The sequence below is a fragment of the Myotis myotis genome, unplaced genomic scaffold, assembly GCF_014108235.1.
Source record: "Myotis myotis isolate mMyoMyo1 unplaced genomic scaffold, mMyoMyo1.p scaffold_m19_p_3, whole genome shotgun sequence".
Classification (NCBI taxonomy): domain Eukaryota; kingdom Metazoa; phylum Chordata; class Mammalia; order Chiroptera; family Vespertilionidae; genus Myotis; species Myotis myotis.
Genome location: NW_023416335.1, coordinates 192,316,633 through 192,330,941, shown reverse-complemented (window position 1 = coordinate 192,330,941; position 14,309 = coordinate 192,316,633). Strand labels below are relative to the sequence as shown.

Sequence of the window (14,309 nt, the reverse complement as noted above, 5' to 3'; positions counted from 1 at the left end):
CAGTGGTTATTGTTGGGTGAATGGATTGCCCTAGTGACATTCCTGATCTGTTCCTCAGTTGCACAGCCACATTTCTGGTTGATTATATGCTTACTTGTCAAACCTAACAGGTTAAAGAAGAAAGACTTTGGGAATGTTAGGGGGGAAATGTTTCTACTACTTTTGAGAAATCTTTCCTGAGGGAGAGAGCTCCATGATATGACTCTTCTGGTCATTCTCCATTTCATCACTCACTGTGCCCTGGGGAGGTGGAGTGACTTAGCTAGCTGATACATAGGGAAAATAACTGGCATGTCTTGCTCGGCTTGGCCCTTCCTCCTTGTGAGTGTGAGCTGTGTACAGGAACACATGTTCTCTATTTGGGCAGGTCTCTCCTGGCCTAGTGTTGCTTATATCTAGAAAGGTAATTCTGGGGTTTAGTTAACCACCATTTGGGGTGTGTGTGTGTGTGTGTGTGTGTGTGTGTGTGTAGTGGAGTCCTTTTTAAAAAAATAGTTCTTGCCCTGACCAGTTTGGCTCAGTGGCTGGAGCGTCGACCTGTGGACTGAAGAGTCCCAGGTTCGATTCTGGTCAAGGGCATGTACCTTGGTTGTGGGCACATTCCCAGTAGGGGGTGTGCAGGAGGCAGTTGATCGATGTTCCTCTCTCATCGATGTTTCTAACTCTCTATCCCTCTCCCTTCCTCTCTGTAAAAAATCAATAAAATATATTAAAAAAATAATTCTTTATTGTTGAAAGTATTACATATGTTTCCCTTTTCCCCCATTGAATCCCTCCCTCCTGTCCCCACCACCTCCCCCACCCCCTGCCCCAGGCCTTTAGCACCCTGTTGTCTGTGTCCATGGGTTATGCATATAAGGTCTTTGGTTGTTTACCTCCCACCTCCCACCCCCCCGGCCTTCCCTCGAGATTCCACACTCTGTCCCATGCTTACATGTCTCTAGATCCACTTTGTTCATCAGTTTATTTTGTTACTTAGATTCCACATATGAGTGAGATCATGTGATACTTGTCTTTCTCCGATTGACTTATTTCACTTAGCATGATACTCTCCAGGTCCCTCTTTGCTATCTCAAAGGGTAAGAGATACTTCTTTTTTTACTGCTGCATAGTATTCCATGGTATAAATGTACCACAGCTTTTTTTTTGTTAATCCTCATCCAAGGATTTTTTTTGCTATTGATTTTAGAGAGAGTGGAAGGGAGAGGAAAAGATAGAGGGAAACATCAATGTGAGAGAAACACATTGATTGGTTGCCTCCTGCATGCGCCCCGATCAGGGCCTGGGCTGGGGAGGAGCCTGTAACAAAAGTATGTGCCCTTGACTGGAATTGAACCTGGGGTCCTTTGGTCTGAAGGCCGATGCTCTATCCACTGAGCCAAATGGCTAGGGTACCACAGCTTTTTATCCACTTATCTACAGATGGGCACTTGGGCTGTTTATAGATTTTAGCTATTGTAAATTTTGCTGCTATGAACATAGAGGTGCATACATTCTTTCTGATTGGTGCTTTGGGTTTCTTAGAATATATTCCTAGAAGTGGGATCACAGGGTCAAATAGCAGTACCATATTTAATTTCTTGAGGAAACTCCATACTGTTTTCCATAATGGTTGCACCAGTCTGCTTTCCCATCAGCAGTGTACTAAGGTTCCCTTTTCTTCACATCTTTGCCAGCATTTGTCATTTGTTGATGTTAGCCATTCTGACAGATCTGAGATGATACCTCATTGTCACTTTAATTCGCATCTCTCAGATGATCAGTGACTTTAACCACCATTTGGCTTTTATATGAGCCCATGTCCTCTATTTTGACCGTTATTGCTATTTAAAAGAATACTTTGAGCTCTATTTGCTGCTTTTGTATTATTTTTCAGTTTCTCTAGAACTTGGAATGGGAAGAGGGATGCTGTTATTCAGCCCCCTGAATGAACCTAACATTGTGAATATGATAATCATGACTCTATAGAACACTAATGATTACTTTCTAAAGTGTCCAATCATACCACTGTAAATGTGTTAGTTACATTTAATTTTAACACATAAGGTTCTACTTTCTGCTTTGTATGTCAGCATTATCACATCAGCTGGGGTTCAGATGACCCTGAGGGTGACAACAAGCACCGCTGTTTTTATGAATCCCCATAATACTGAGCAGATTATATAACATGGCCCCTGTTCTTTCAAGACTGTCATTTAAAGTTGGACTTAAAGTCGGCTAGATATTCCTCCAACAAAAAGGGTTCACTTGGGAAAAAGAGAACTGCAATTGGGAACATGCAGCCATGGCAAGTCATGTGCATCTTCACTAAAACAAAGAAGAGTACATTTTTTTATAGAGGGGAAGAGCAGTTAGGAGGACTGTTACAAAGAGTTCTCCCTGTAGGGCGTGAGAGCTCCCCCTACAGGCCTTCCAACTTCCAATCTTGGTTGCGGTCTCAATGAATTCTTTTACACACACACTGTTAGAGGTTTTGGCTTGAATTCTTGCTGAACTGGGAAAGGAATCGGTACTCAGAGATGCCATTACATCTGTGCTTTGTTGTTCCCTTAAGCTTTAGAGAGAAAAATAAAAGATTTTACTTGGATGGCAAAATGGAAGGAAAGAAGACAAAACACACATGAGGGAGAGAGTCAAACTTTTCTCACAGTGTTGAATTCAGAAGTAAAAGGAGGAGGAGTCCTGGGCAATTTGCTAAGATGCTCTCTTTTTTTCTTGCTGTACTTGGGAGCTCTTGAGTAGAGTGATGCTGCTATTGCTACTGTTGGTATTTGGAGATGAACTTGTTGTTTATTTATTTAGGGCTTACTGAGTACCAGCTATACATTCATTGCTTAGCATGCATCCTCTTACTTTTTTAAAATAATATTTATTTTTTTATTGCTTAAAATATTACAAAGAGTAGTACATTTGTCTCCCCCCCCCCCCCCTTGAGCTTCCCCCAGCCTCCCCTATCCCCCAGTGTCTTGTGTCCATTGGTTATGCTTATATCATGCATCCTCTTACTGAATCATGGCTACAATAGGCCCTGACAATGATAGCTGGGTCTGAGGGAGGTGATATTATTGCCATTTTACACACGATGAAGCTGGAGCTCAGAGGGGTTGAGTAACTTCGTAGGCCACACAGCCAAAAACAGGTAGGAAGTGATCTGAACTCACCGAGGCTCATTGAATCAACTATTTCTCAGGTACTCAGCGTTGTTTTTAGTCGTAAGCAACCGAAACCAACTATGGTAGATTTCAGCAGACGAGGAATTTATTAGAGGGGCCCTGGATTGCTCGCAGAAATGCCAAGGGCTGGAGCGCCAAGTGTGGAAGCTTCGCAGCAGGAACAACAGTCAGAACATGGCTGCTCGGCTGCCATTGCCTTTGCTGTGTTCTAGATGCTTCAGCTTGCGATGCTTATTCGCTGGGGCTGGATTCTGGATGCTGCTAGCAAGCACAACCTCCTCCTCCGTCTTGCTGCAGCCGCCACAGTCCCCAGAGGTTCCAGAGTTCCTGCTTCTTGGCGTTACTTCTTCTGGATTCAAAGCCTCGGCAGATGTCTCTGATGACTGAAGCGTGAGTGCACGGCTGCGCTAGGGCTGCTAGAGTGGTGAGGGACACACTTCCTCACTTACGTCTTCTCCTGGGTGGTGGGCTTTGCTCCCCAGACTCATGATGAGGAAGTCCCCAAATGTGGTAAAGACAGTCAAATGCTAGGCAGCCACAGGAACGACAAATGATCACCTGTCCAGCACTCATTTGGCAGCAAAACCTGACTGAACTGATGTGAAGTACCTAGTTTACAATGATAAGTAATTGCTAAATATAATATATGATTATAACTAAACTGTAATTTTAGTTATTCCACTTACGGTGAGGATCAATCTGTTTATCTGCAAAATATTAATGTTTGATAATGGTGTGTTTTCCCAGGCCCTCAAGGGGAGGGAGAGGAAGAGGTGTTACCTAATATTGGGTCCATGTACTGCACTCTTTTTCTAAAAATCGTAAAATTCTGAATTTCGAAACATGTCTGTTCTCAAGGGTACTGGATAAGGGACTCTGGATTGCGTCTGAACTGGGGCTTGATTGGTGAATAGAATTTAGATGTTTGGAGATGTGGAGGGGATTTTAGGTAGAGGAAAAAGCACCATCCCACACCCGCTTGGGTCTAGGTATGTCATTATCCAACCATTAAATATGCTTTAAAGGCAGAGAAGACCTGCATTACGGATAACTGTTTCCCCTTAATTCATGATTCATACACAACTGGAGGGTTGGGCTTTCTGGGTTTGCCCCCCCCCCCCCCCCCGGATTAATCCCCTCCTTCTCCCACAAATCACCTGACTTCCCAGAAAACTCTGTAACACACCCTTTGGCTGAAAAAGAGCATTAGGCAATCGGTGAAATCCCCCATTCCTCCTTTCTCCCTCTGCAGCCCTGGATAGAGGAATCGTAGGCCTGAGAGAAGTATGCAGTTCTTGTTTCAAAAGCAGAGGGAGCTCTAAGATCAAGGCTGAGTTACCCTTTCCCTATGTCATGGTCTCCCAGCCCCCTCTTGTTTAGGTCAGGGAATTTCAGACATGCACTCTGGGGTAGAGAATCATATCACCAGAACCAGGACAGGGAGGCCGGCAGAGGTTCCAGCGGAGGGAGCGTCCAGGCCCCGTACTTCTCTCCTTGGGAGCCGGCAGGGTGGCCCAGCATGCCCACTGGCAAGAGAGGGGACTGACCCACTTGCTTCCCTCAGCTTCTAAAGGTAAAAACCTTAAAAACGAAGAGCAGAGCTTTGATGGAGGCAAAAAGAAAGCAGAAAACTTTACATACAAAGGTTTTGGGCAAAGATGGAGGGTTGGGAAGAGCAGAATAAAAAGAAGGCAAAAATATAGATACTGTAACCTATTTCTCTTAGGTACCTCATCCACCCTCACGTCACCCCACCTCATGTGCCTAGTACTGTTTTCAGGATTTACATCTGGCCTGCCCCCACCCCTTTGGCAACACTTTTCTAGAAACGGTGGAAAGATGATATCTTGTCTTTTTTAGTGAAGGGGGAAACCTTGCCTCCTGGAAAATTAATGTAGAAAATTGAGGAAATACCTTTCTTTTCCTTTTATGTTTATTGTCATCCAGTTACCCCTTTTCTCCTTCCCCACCCAACCCTGTCTCAGGCCAGTTCTCCCAAGGTCACTGCCTACTCTAGTGAAAGAAGCTCTTGCTCCATCAATGTTCATTGGGAGTATCAATAGAAATGCATGCAATAATAAATATAGCAAAGACAGCTGGTTTGAAGTGATAGGGGGATCACTATCAAGAGAGAACATGCTTTAGATGAATGGGCACAATGAGGAAAGACTCCTGAAAACCTGAGTGGAAATAGTGATCTTGTTCTGTGAGGGCAGGAGAGAGATTGATGAAGTTGGGGCTGGGATGGGGGGTGGGCTGGGCTGAGGGTGAGGAGGAGAACAGAGGAGGGAGAAAACTGGGATCAAGTACTCATTCTTTTGTGTGTTTTTAAAAATATATATTTTTATTGATTTCAGAAAGGAAGAGAGAGAGCGAGAGCGAGAGCGAGAGCGAGAGAGAGAGAGAGAGAGAGAGAGAGAGAGAAACACATCAATGATGAGAGAGAATCATTGATCAGCTACCTCCTGCATGCCCAACATTGGGGACTGAGTCCACAACCTGGGCATGTGCCCTTGGCTGGAATCGAACCTGGGACCCTGCGGTCCGAAAGCCGATGCTCTATCCACTGAGCCAAACCATCTAGGACCATACTCATTCTTTTGGAGAAAAACTGGGATAAGGTCCAGAGAGCAATGGGAGAAGGATATGATTTAGTTTTAGTTTAGAAAGTTAATTGAAGTAGAACCAGGGAGGGTGTGAGGAGATAGGGGTCACATGGTGATGATATAACTGTTTAACTCTGTGTTATTCTTATGAAGGTGACACTGACCACAGGTGACTCTCCAAAGCAGTTGCCTGTGTTTGTTAGACAAATACAGCTAGACCTGCCCCCATCCCCTTTAGCTCCAAAGTCCAGAGGTGCTGAGAGCCAGGTCCAAGACACGTGCTGCTCACCAGGATGGACAAATTGCCAACAATGTGGTAAGTGACCATGAGTCTTCGGGGATCTGCATAGACTCCATTCTCTTCATCTTCTTAAGAAAACAGCTCAGTTCTGAAGCCTGGGTTTTGGTTAGATCTATGCCTTTTTACTTTATTCCAACCTAAGATTCTCCTCCCCATATTGTGGTTCTTGTCTCTGTGACAAATGCTGGAGCTCTGCACTAGTCTTCTGTACCGGTGTCACCCCCTGCTTCATATGCCTTTTTTTTTTTTTCAGGTGCATTGTTCTGTTTTCTGTTTTGCCATGGGTTTATGCTGAGCCTACTATGTATGGGGAGATACTGTCCCCTAACTATCCTCAGGCATACCCCAATGAGGTAGAGAAAACTTGGGATATAGAAGTTCCTGAAGGGTACGGGATCCATCTCTACTTCACCCATCTGGACATAGAGCTGTCAGAGAACTGCGACTATGACTCGGTGCAGGTATATTATAATAAGCACCTACAGGATAGGACTGGGGGATCAAATGAGATGGAGGAGGGAGTGCCACAGGGATATGGTGAACTAGAGCTAAATAGTCGTAAGGTGGTATGTGTTCTACTCTCCCTGCCCCTTTTGCTCTCACCTCTGTATCAAAATATTACCCTTTTCTAGCTTCTTTTTGACTCTTCTCTTAGATAATATCAGGAGGCATTGAAGAAGGGAAAATCTGCGGACAGAAGACCAGCAAGAATCCCAACTCCCCAATCGTGGAAGAGTTCCAAGTCCCATCTAATCAACTCCAGGTGATCTTTAGGTCAGACTTCTCCAATGAAGAGCGTTTCACTGGGTTTGCTGCATACTATGCTGCAGTAGGTAAGGCTCACCCTTCTCTATTGACTCATTGATCCAGTTAAAGGATTAGAAGCAGGATAGACATTGAGCAATGCAGTGAATAAAGAGTGTTTATAACTCTTACAAAGTGTTGACTTGCCTTGGATCCCTTTATGAGTAGCCTTTCTGAAATTCAAACACATGATCATAAGTTAGTAGTGATGATGATAATGTTAACAATAAATAATACACATCAATTTATTGAGAGCCATTATGAAGTGGGCACTGTATAAGGAATGTTACCTGTATTAATTTAATCTTCACCTCAACTTTCCAGGTAGGTATTATTATCTCCATTTAAAGATAAGGAAAGTGAGGACAAGAAAAGTTAAATAACTTGCCAAGACTCACACAAGGAATGTGTGATATTCAAATCCATTCAATATATGGCAAACAAACCTTCAAATTCTGTGTGCTGCTACACCTAAAATAAAGTTAGAAGTGCCATCATCATACAAAGTAACAAATGTACTAATTGTTTATCCCTGCAGAAGACATATCATCATGTTTAGCTTGTAGAGTATTTTCTTTGGAGCTGAAATGCTTGTTTGTGAGAAGGATCAAGGGTCTCTGGCAGTGAGAGCTCCCTTATAGCTGTACAATCTTTAGGCACAACTTTGGAGTCACCTTTCAGGAGAGCAATATAGAATAATCCCTTGATGAAATGTGATTTACTGAAGGTCTTTAAACAACAGTTCTTTTTTAACTTTTCTTGCCCTTTCAGTTTTGGGTTTAACCTCACTCTTCTTTCTAGGTGTATTGCCCTTGACCTCAAACTTTCTCTACTTTTGTAGATATTAATGAATGCACAGACTTTGCAGATGCCCCTTGTAGCCACTTCTGCAACAACTTCATTGGTGGTTACTTCTGTTCCTGCCCCCCAGAATACTTCCTCCATGATGATATGAAAAATTGTGGAGGTCAGTTTGGCATTGAACGGGTGCATAGACCCTGAGATTTGGGTTGGCTTGAGGCTTTAGTTAAGGGCTTTAGCTATCCTTCAGCCTTGATTTGGCATCTATTCTTAGTTAGCTTAGAGTGAGGGGTGGAAGACGACAAGATTACAGAGTCAAGTTAATTAATTGGAGAAGAGAGATAGATGTCTTTGAAGAGTCTATCTGTGACTGTTCATAACTATGAAAGGCTCTATCACAAGCAATGTGATGGAAACCCAATAGGCACTGGGCATCTTTACTAATATTTATTGGGTGTATAATTGCTGCATATGGGCTCCAGTCAGGGACTGTCAGTTTATAAGAGGAATCATAGAAAGGGCAGGAACTTCTTTGCTTAGCCTATATTTGATTTCCCCTTTTTCTTTTTCTCTTTTAGTCAATTGCAGTGGGGATGTGTTCACTGAACTGATTGGGCAGATCACCAGTCCCAATTATCCTAATCCATATCCAGAGAATTCAAGGTGTGAATATAAGATCCTGTTGGAGCAGGGTTTCCGAGTGGTGGTGACTCTGCGGAGAGAAGATTTTGATGTGGAACCAGCTGATTCAGAGGGCAACTGCGTTGACAGTTTAGTTGTGCGTGATAGATAATTAATTTTCCTCTCAACTCACACAGAGAGATTTCTTCTTGAAGATAAATTATTTTTCCTCCTTTCCTTTCTCCCCCCACCCTTTGTTTTATTTTATACTATTTTTATTTATCTCCATTATTTTACCTCTTTCTTTTAGTTCTCTCTCTCTTCTGATGTTGTGTCCTTTCAGTTTGTAGCAAAAGACCAGAAGTTTGGTCCTTACTGTGGAAATGGATTCCCTGGGCCACTAAATATTGAAACCCATAGTAATGTTCTTGATATCATCTTTCAAACTGACCAAACAGGGCAGCAAAAGGGCTGGAAACTTCGTTATCATGGAGATCGTGAGTAATCTAAAAGTTGTGCTTTGGTTGGTTGTAAAAAGTCCCTGGACAATGTAAAATCAAAACAGGTAGATTGTTGTAGAGGGGAGTATCCTGATTACTCCCCATTACTCGGCCAGATCTAGACCTGTCAGTGGTTGCTAGAAATGCCTCAACGTCTAGGAATATTTCAACTGGACCCGTGAATGCAGGCAACTTGGGAGCGGCTAGTTAGTAATGCCTTATTATTTTAGATATCTCCATATTGGAATATTAGAAATCAGGATTGAGGATGACTGGATAATTTTACAAAGTGTGAGGATGATGTAAATTGAACAGAGATTATCCACCTATTTGGTGAATTATTTTTCCTGTCCTTTCCAAGCAATCCCTTGTGCTAAAGAAGTCACTGCCAATTCTGTTTGGGAGCCTCAGAAGGAAAAATATGTGTTCAAAGATGTGGTGAAGATAACCTGTCTGGAGGGGTTCGAAGTTGTACAGGTAAAGTACTGTTAGGGGCTTTTCCCTAGTCCCTAGGTGAGGGTGAGCATACTGGAATTGCCTTATTGTTTACTGAATATTCTTGTTTGAGCAAGGTATAACACCTTTTCCATAAACAGGACAGCTCAGGATCTTTAGTTCTTCCTTGTGAGTCATAGAGCTCCTTGGCCAGCCTGGCATTCCTTCTGTGCCCACAGTCCTCCTGGGGCAGGGGAGCTGATATGCTGGGGCAAACTTGTCTTTTAGCCCCGACTCCTGGGTGCTCTGCGCTATTCTGCTAAGATGTCCCCGAGGTTTTTGTGGTGAGGATTCCTCTTTGATTCGAGGCCAGAGGTTGATTCAATTTTTTTTTTCATTTTAATTCCCCAAATCCCTCCTTATAAATTAATGGTGATGTCTATCTTTCTCTAGGGAAGTGGTAGCTTGCCACATTTCTATTCTACTTGTCAAAGCAATGGAAAGTGGAGTAATTCCAAACTGAAGTGTGAACGTATGTATCTCTTTAAAATGGGACTTTTTTTTTCCCCTCCCAAAAGGCATTGAAAGATCAGCACATCAAAATTCACATGTATGGTTTTCTTTCAGGCTTGTGAGAGTGGGTTGGGTTTTTGAAGGGAAGCCATCATAAAGTCCCAACTCTGATGTGGTCCCAGGACAAACTGGCAGGTTTCTTTAAAAAAAAAAAAAAAAAAAAAGAGGCTTGGTAGAGTTAATAGTACCTGATGGGTCCATTCCTGGCTTCTGCGGGGGCTTCTACCAACCACTGAGAACCAGGTTCTTCCTTGTAGCTTTCAAGGGTCTAGAATGAATTGGAAGGAGTGAGTAACACCAGTTGGACAGCATGGCTACAGAGAAGCTGGTGGGAGAATCATTCCAGGTGTACTTATGGATGTAGGAGTGGGGCAGAATGAAGGACATGGCTGGGAGGATGGAACTGGTCTAATGACCAATGACTTCCTGGGAAGCGTGTCTATCCTGACCATGACTCTCCTGCCTTCCTCTTGTAGCTGTGGACTGTGGCTCTCCTGATCACATTCCGAATGGTAAAGTCGAAGAACCAGAAGATACTTTATTTGGTTCTGTTGCTCGCTACACTTGTGAGGAGCCATATTACTACATGCAGAATGAAGAAAGTGGTAGGTTTTTTTTTTGACTAGAGAAAAGAGAGAGAAAGGGTGAGAGTGTTGGACGGTGAATAGCACAATCTTGCTGTGCTGGAGAGAGTTTGGAAAGAAATGAAGGAGATGAGATGGATTCTGTCCATACTCTTGGCTTATCTAAAGATATAGTTGTCATATGGGGCAGGGTAGGTTCCATAGGATTATTCATAGTGAATCATAGAGATCACTTGGCTCAGCTTGTCAACTAGGCAGGAGTTCCCCTACAATACCCATCTTTATGTGAGTATCCAGTGTTTGACCAGTTATTTAATGTAGAACCACAGGAGTAATGCCTCCAGCTTCAAGTCACCATGGTATGATGACTGGCTTTCTTGATGGAGAGGCCATGGTAGTGATAGAGGAAGGACTGGGTGAGACATTGTATGTTCCACTTCATTGCTTTAAATTAAATTAATTGATTAAAATTTTGTTCCCTCTTGAAGCACCTTCCCAATCACTGCCATAACCCTCTTCCTTCCACTTTGGAGACTATTCTTTTCCTTCTGTAGGCAGGATAGAGGTCAGAGAAATTGTTTGGAAGATGTTATCAAGATTTTTTTCTAATTTATGTGACCCAATCTCCTCCTCAAATCCCAGAGAAGTTGAGGCTCTGAATGAAAGGGGGGAATCGAAGATAGAAGATACGGTGGTGAGAGTGTCCTGTGTCTCTTGTGCTATTCCAGGCGAGTATCACTGTGCCGGAAACGGGAGCTGGGTGAATGATGTCCTGGGCACAGAGCTGCCACAATGTGTTCCAGGTAATCAGGGATCAGGCTTGGGTAGAAACCATAGCCACTGGTACAGGTGAGTGGGGTCAACCTCTGAAAGTAGCTGTAATCCTTCTGTGTTAACAATCTGGGCCTACCAGAGTGTAGCTCAGTGAGGTAAAGACAATAAAAAAAAATGAGGGGTTGCAGACAGATCAGAGTGGAGTAGGAGAAGGCTCTCAGGCAAAGCCAAGATAATAATGATTCTGGTAGTAACAACAGTGTTACTATGGCCTGAGCTAGTTAATTGAATTTATTACCTCATTCAAGTCCTTGCAACAGCCCTATGAGGTAGGTATTATTAGTCCCATTTTACAGATGAGTGAATTAAGTGCAAGCTCACAAAGTTAGTAAGGGGTAGGGGTAGGCTTCGAACCCAGGTCTGAGGCCTAAGCCTGTTATGCTCAACTCAGAGTCCATCACACTGACTAGTGAGGGATTTAGGTAAGACGACTTTACCTGAAATAAATTAATTTTTAGTAATACTGGGCAATGGCAAGTGATCAAACCTAGAACCAATCAATGGGGAATGAAATGAAAGAAGAGAAGCCTCCCTTTGCCCTATTTCCATGGGTCTCTAGGAGGGACTCAGCTATAATTAGGACTTCAGTAAAGAAGGTGATAGCTTTTGATTTGAGCATAAGACGAAGGTAGAATGTTTGCCTCTCCTACTGTCTGTATGAGGAAAGAGTTTCCCAGCCTGGCTCCCAGGGATGAGGTCTACGGGGCCATGAGTCAAGTTGTCTACAGCGTGAAGCAGTAGTAGTTCACACACTGCCTCAGCTTACCCAGTCTTTCCCATAGCCTGTTTGTAGAATTGGCAACATAGGATGTTTAGTCCTTAGGTATGTTCAGAATGAGTCAAGTACGAAGATGGTTGACCAAACACAGGGTTGGCTATATTGTGCTAGAGAACTCTGAAACCTGGCAGGTTTTTAAATGGTTGGAGGACTTGTAGGAGGCTAGCAATCTATTTCCTGCTCCCTCCTAACCTTGTTCTTGTTCCTTCCTAGTCTGTGGAATTCCCAGTAAGCCCTTTGAAGGAACACAGAGGATATTTGGAGGGTCTTTTGCAGATATTGAAAATTTCCCCTGGCAAGTCTTCTTTGCAAACCCACGGGCTGGTGGGGCTCTCATTGATGAGTATTGGGTGCTGACAGCTGCGCATGTTGTGGAGAAAAACCGGAACCCAGAAATGTATGTTGGGTCTACCTTAGTGAATCGTGAAAGACTGACAAATTCCCAAATACTCATTCCTGAACGTGTGATTATTCATCCGGGTTGGACCTTCCTAGATGACCCAGAAACACGGAAGAATTTTGACAATGACATTGCCCTGATACGGCTTAAAGACCCAGTGAAAATGGGACCCACTGTGTCCCTTATCTGCCTGCCAGGCAACTCCTCAGAGTACAACCCCTCAGAGGGAGCCATGGGACTGATTTCAGGCTGGGGCAGAACAGAAAATAAAAATATTGTTTTAAAGCTCAGAGGGGCAAGGCTACCCATTGCTCCTTTACAAAAGTGCAAGGAGGTGAAGGCAAAAAAATCGGGAGTGGATGTAAAAACCTATGTTTTTACTGATAACATGATCTGTGCTGGAGATCAGAAAGGTGTTGATAGCTGTGAAGGGGACAGTGGTGGGGCCCTTGTTCTACAGGACCCCGATAAAAGTAATCCCAAATTCTATGTAGCTGGCTTGGTGTCCTGGGGCCCACAATGTGGGACCTATGGGATCTACACAAAAGTGAAGAACTACATTGACTGGATAAAGAAGACTATGCAGGAAAATAGTACCCCCAGTACAGACTAATCCACACATATTCCACCAGCCTTTCCAAGGGCTAGGACCAATCTGTTGCTTTCTGTCCTTCACACCTATGATTTAAATAGAACTTGGGTGTAGGTATACATGGCTGGAGGTAGTGTTTGATCATGACATAGTATTGATCGTTCAGTGTGATCTAAATCTGTGGATAACAACATGAGAAGGGCACTGCTATCTTGCACTATTCCATAGGGAGTCCCCTTTCTTGATAATTACCCGGTGTTACAGTTCTGGCTCTGAAATTTATTGTTGGGCATACCCTTGATTTATTTGTTTCCCTTTCATCTGTCCAAAGTTCTACTTACTCTATCATTCTCAATGTCTACTATCTACTTGTAATAAAGCAGGTTTATAACCCAGTTCTGGCTGACTTGTCTTATTCCACATCAAGACCTCAGCACCATAGAAGGAGAGTGTGATGAGAAGGCTGTTGTGTCATGGAAATCCAGACATCTAGCAGTCAATATATATATATATATATATATATATATATATATATATATATATATGGCCCAGTGCACGAATTTGTGCAATGGTGGTGCCTGTTTGGAGGAGGAGACAGCTGGAGGTTGGCTGGCCTGCCACCCCAATCAGGGCTATCAGGGCTATCAGGGCTATCAGGGCTGGGCTGGCTGTGAGGAGGAGCCGTGGGAGGTTGGCCGGCCGGCCCCACTCCCTGATCTGACGGTTTGCTGGCCACAGTGGGCATGATAGCAACTGGTCATTTTGGTCTTTATAGTATTCCGGTCGCTTGCTTTTTATATATATAAATATACATATCTACATATATTTCTAGCAGCTAATATTGAATTGCCATGAAAATGGGGAATTCAGTTTTTCTTCTCTCATTTAATTAAAATATACTGAATATTATGGACTAGCATGAACATGGTCAACACAAGATATCATATTTGAACTCATTAAGCATACTTGAACCTCATTGAGAAGTCCACATAGCAACAGTTAGAATTGGCTGTTTAAGTATAAAAATTTGAGGTATAAATTGTTTCAATATGTCTCCGGATTAATTTTCCTTTAGTACTCATTTGTATAATACAATATTATGACTGAATAAAAAAGAAAAAAAATTCAGCATGCTCTTATTTGCTTTCCTGGTGGTTTTGGTTAATTGGTCAGTCAAGCAACAATGTCATCACTGGATGGAACTCTGTACCAAGAAGTTATAGCAAAGCCCTCATGAGGATAAACCTAAAGACTCTCTCTTCTGTTTCTTTTCCAAGGGAATGGAAAAAAAATCCCATAAAACTCCT

At 43.0% G+C, this 14,309-nt stretch overlaps 1 protein-coding gene across 2 annotated transcripts; it reads left to right on the top strand.

Moving 5' to 3' along the window:
- The first annotated feature begins 4,575 nt into the window (after positions 1–4,575).
- C1S (complement C1s) lies at positions 4,576–13,397 on the top strand. 2 transcript variants are annotated; one of them, XM_036299756.1, is made up of 12 exons: positions 4,576–4,746; positions 6,018–6,095; positions 6,334–6,541; positions 6,736–6,913; positions 7,726–7,851; positions 8,264–8,463; positions 8,650–8,803; positions 9,168–9,283; positions 9,695–9,773; positions 10,291–10,419; positions 11,127–11,201; positions 12,224–13,397. In XM_036299756.1, exons 2-12 carry the CDS (start codon positions 6,073–6,075, stop codon positions 13,021–13,023), a joined length of 2,088 nt encoding a protein of 695 aa, XP_036155649.1. In that variant the 5' UTR covers positions 4,576–4,746; positions 6,018–6,072; the 3' UTR covers positions 13,024–13,397. The 2 variants fall into 2 exon arrangements, with proteins under 2 accessions (XP_036155649.1, XP_036155650.1); XM_036299757.1 differs by having other exon boundaries at positions 5,933–6,095.
- The last annotated feature ends 912 nt before the right edge of the window (positions 13,398–14,309 follow it).

Excerpts from the sequence above, each read along its gene's own strand:
- C1S (XM_036299756.1), top strand. The coding sequence starts at position 6,073 with ATGGACAAATTGCCAACAATGTG. Across the intron at positions 6,542-6,735 it reads GCGACTATGACTCGGTGCAG|ATAATATCAGGAGGCATTGA; the intron begins GTATATTATAAT and ends CTCTTCTCTTAG. Across the intron at positions 8,804-9,167 it reads ACTTCGTTATCATGGAGATC|CAATCCCTTGTGCTAAAGAA; the intron begins GTGAGTAATCTA and ends GTCCTTTCCAAG.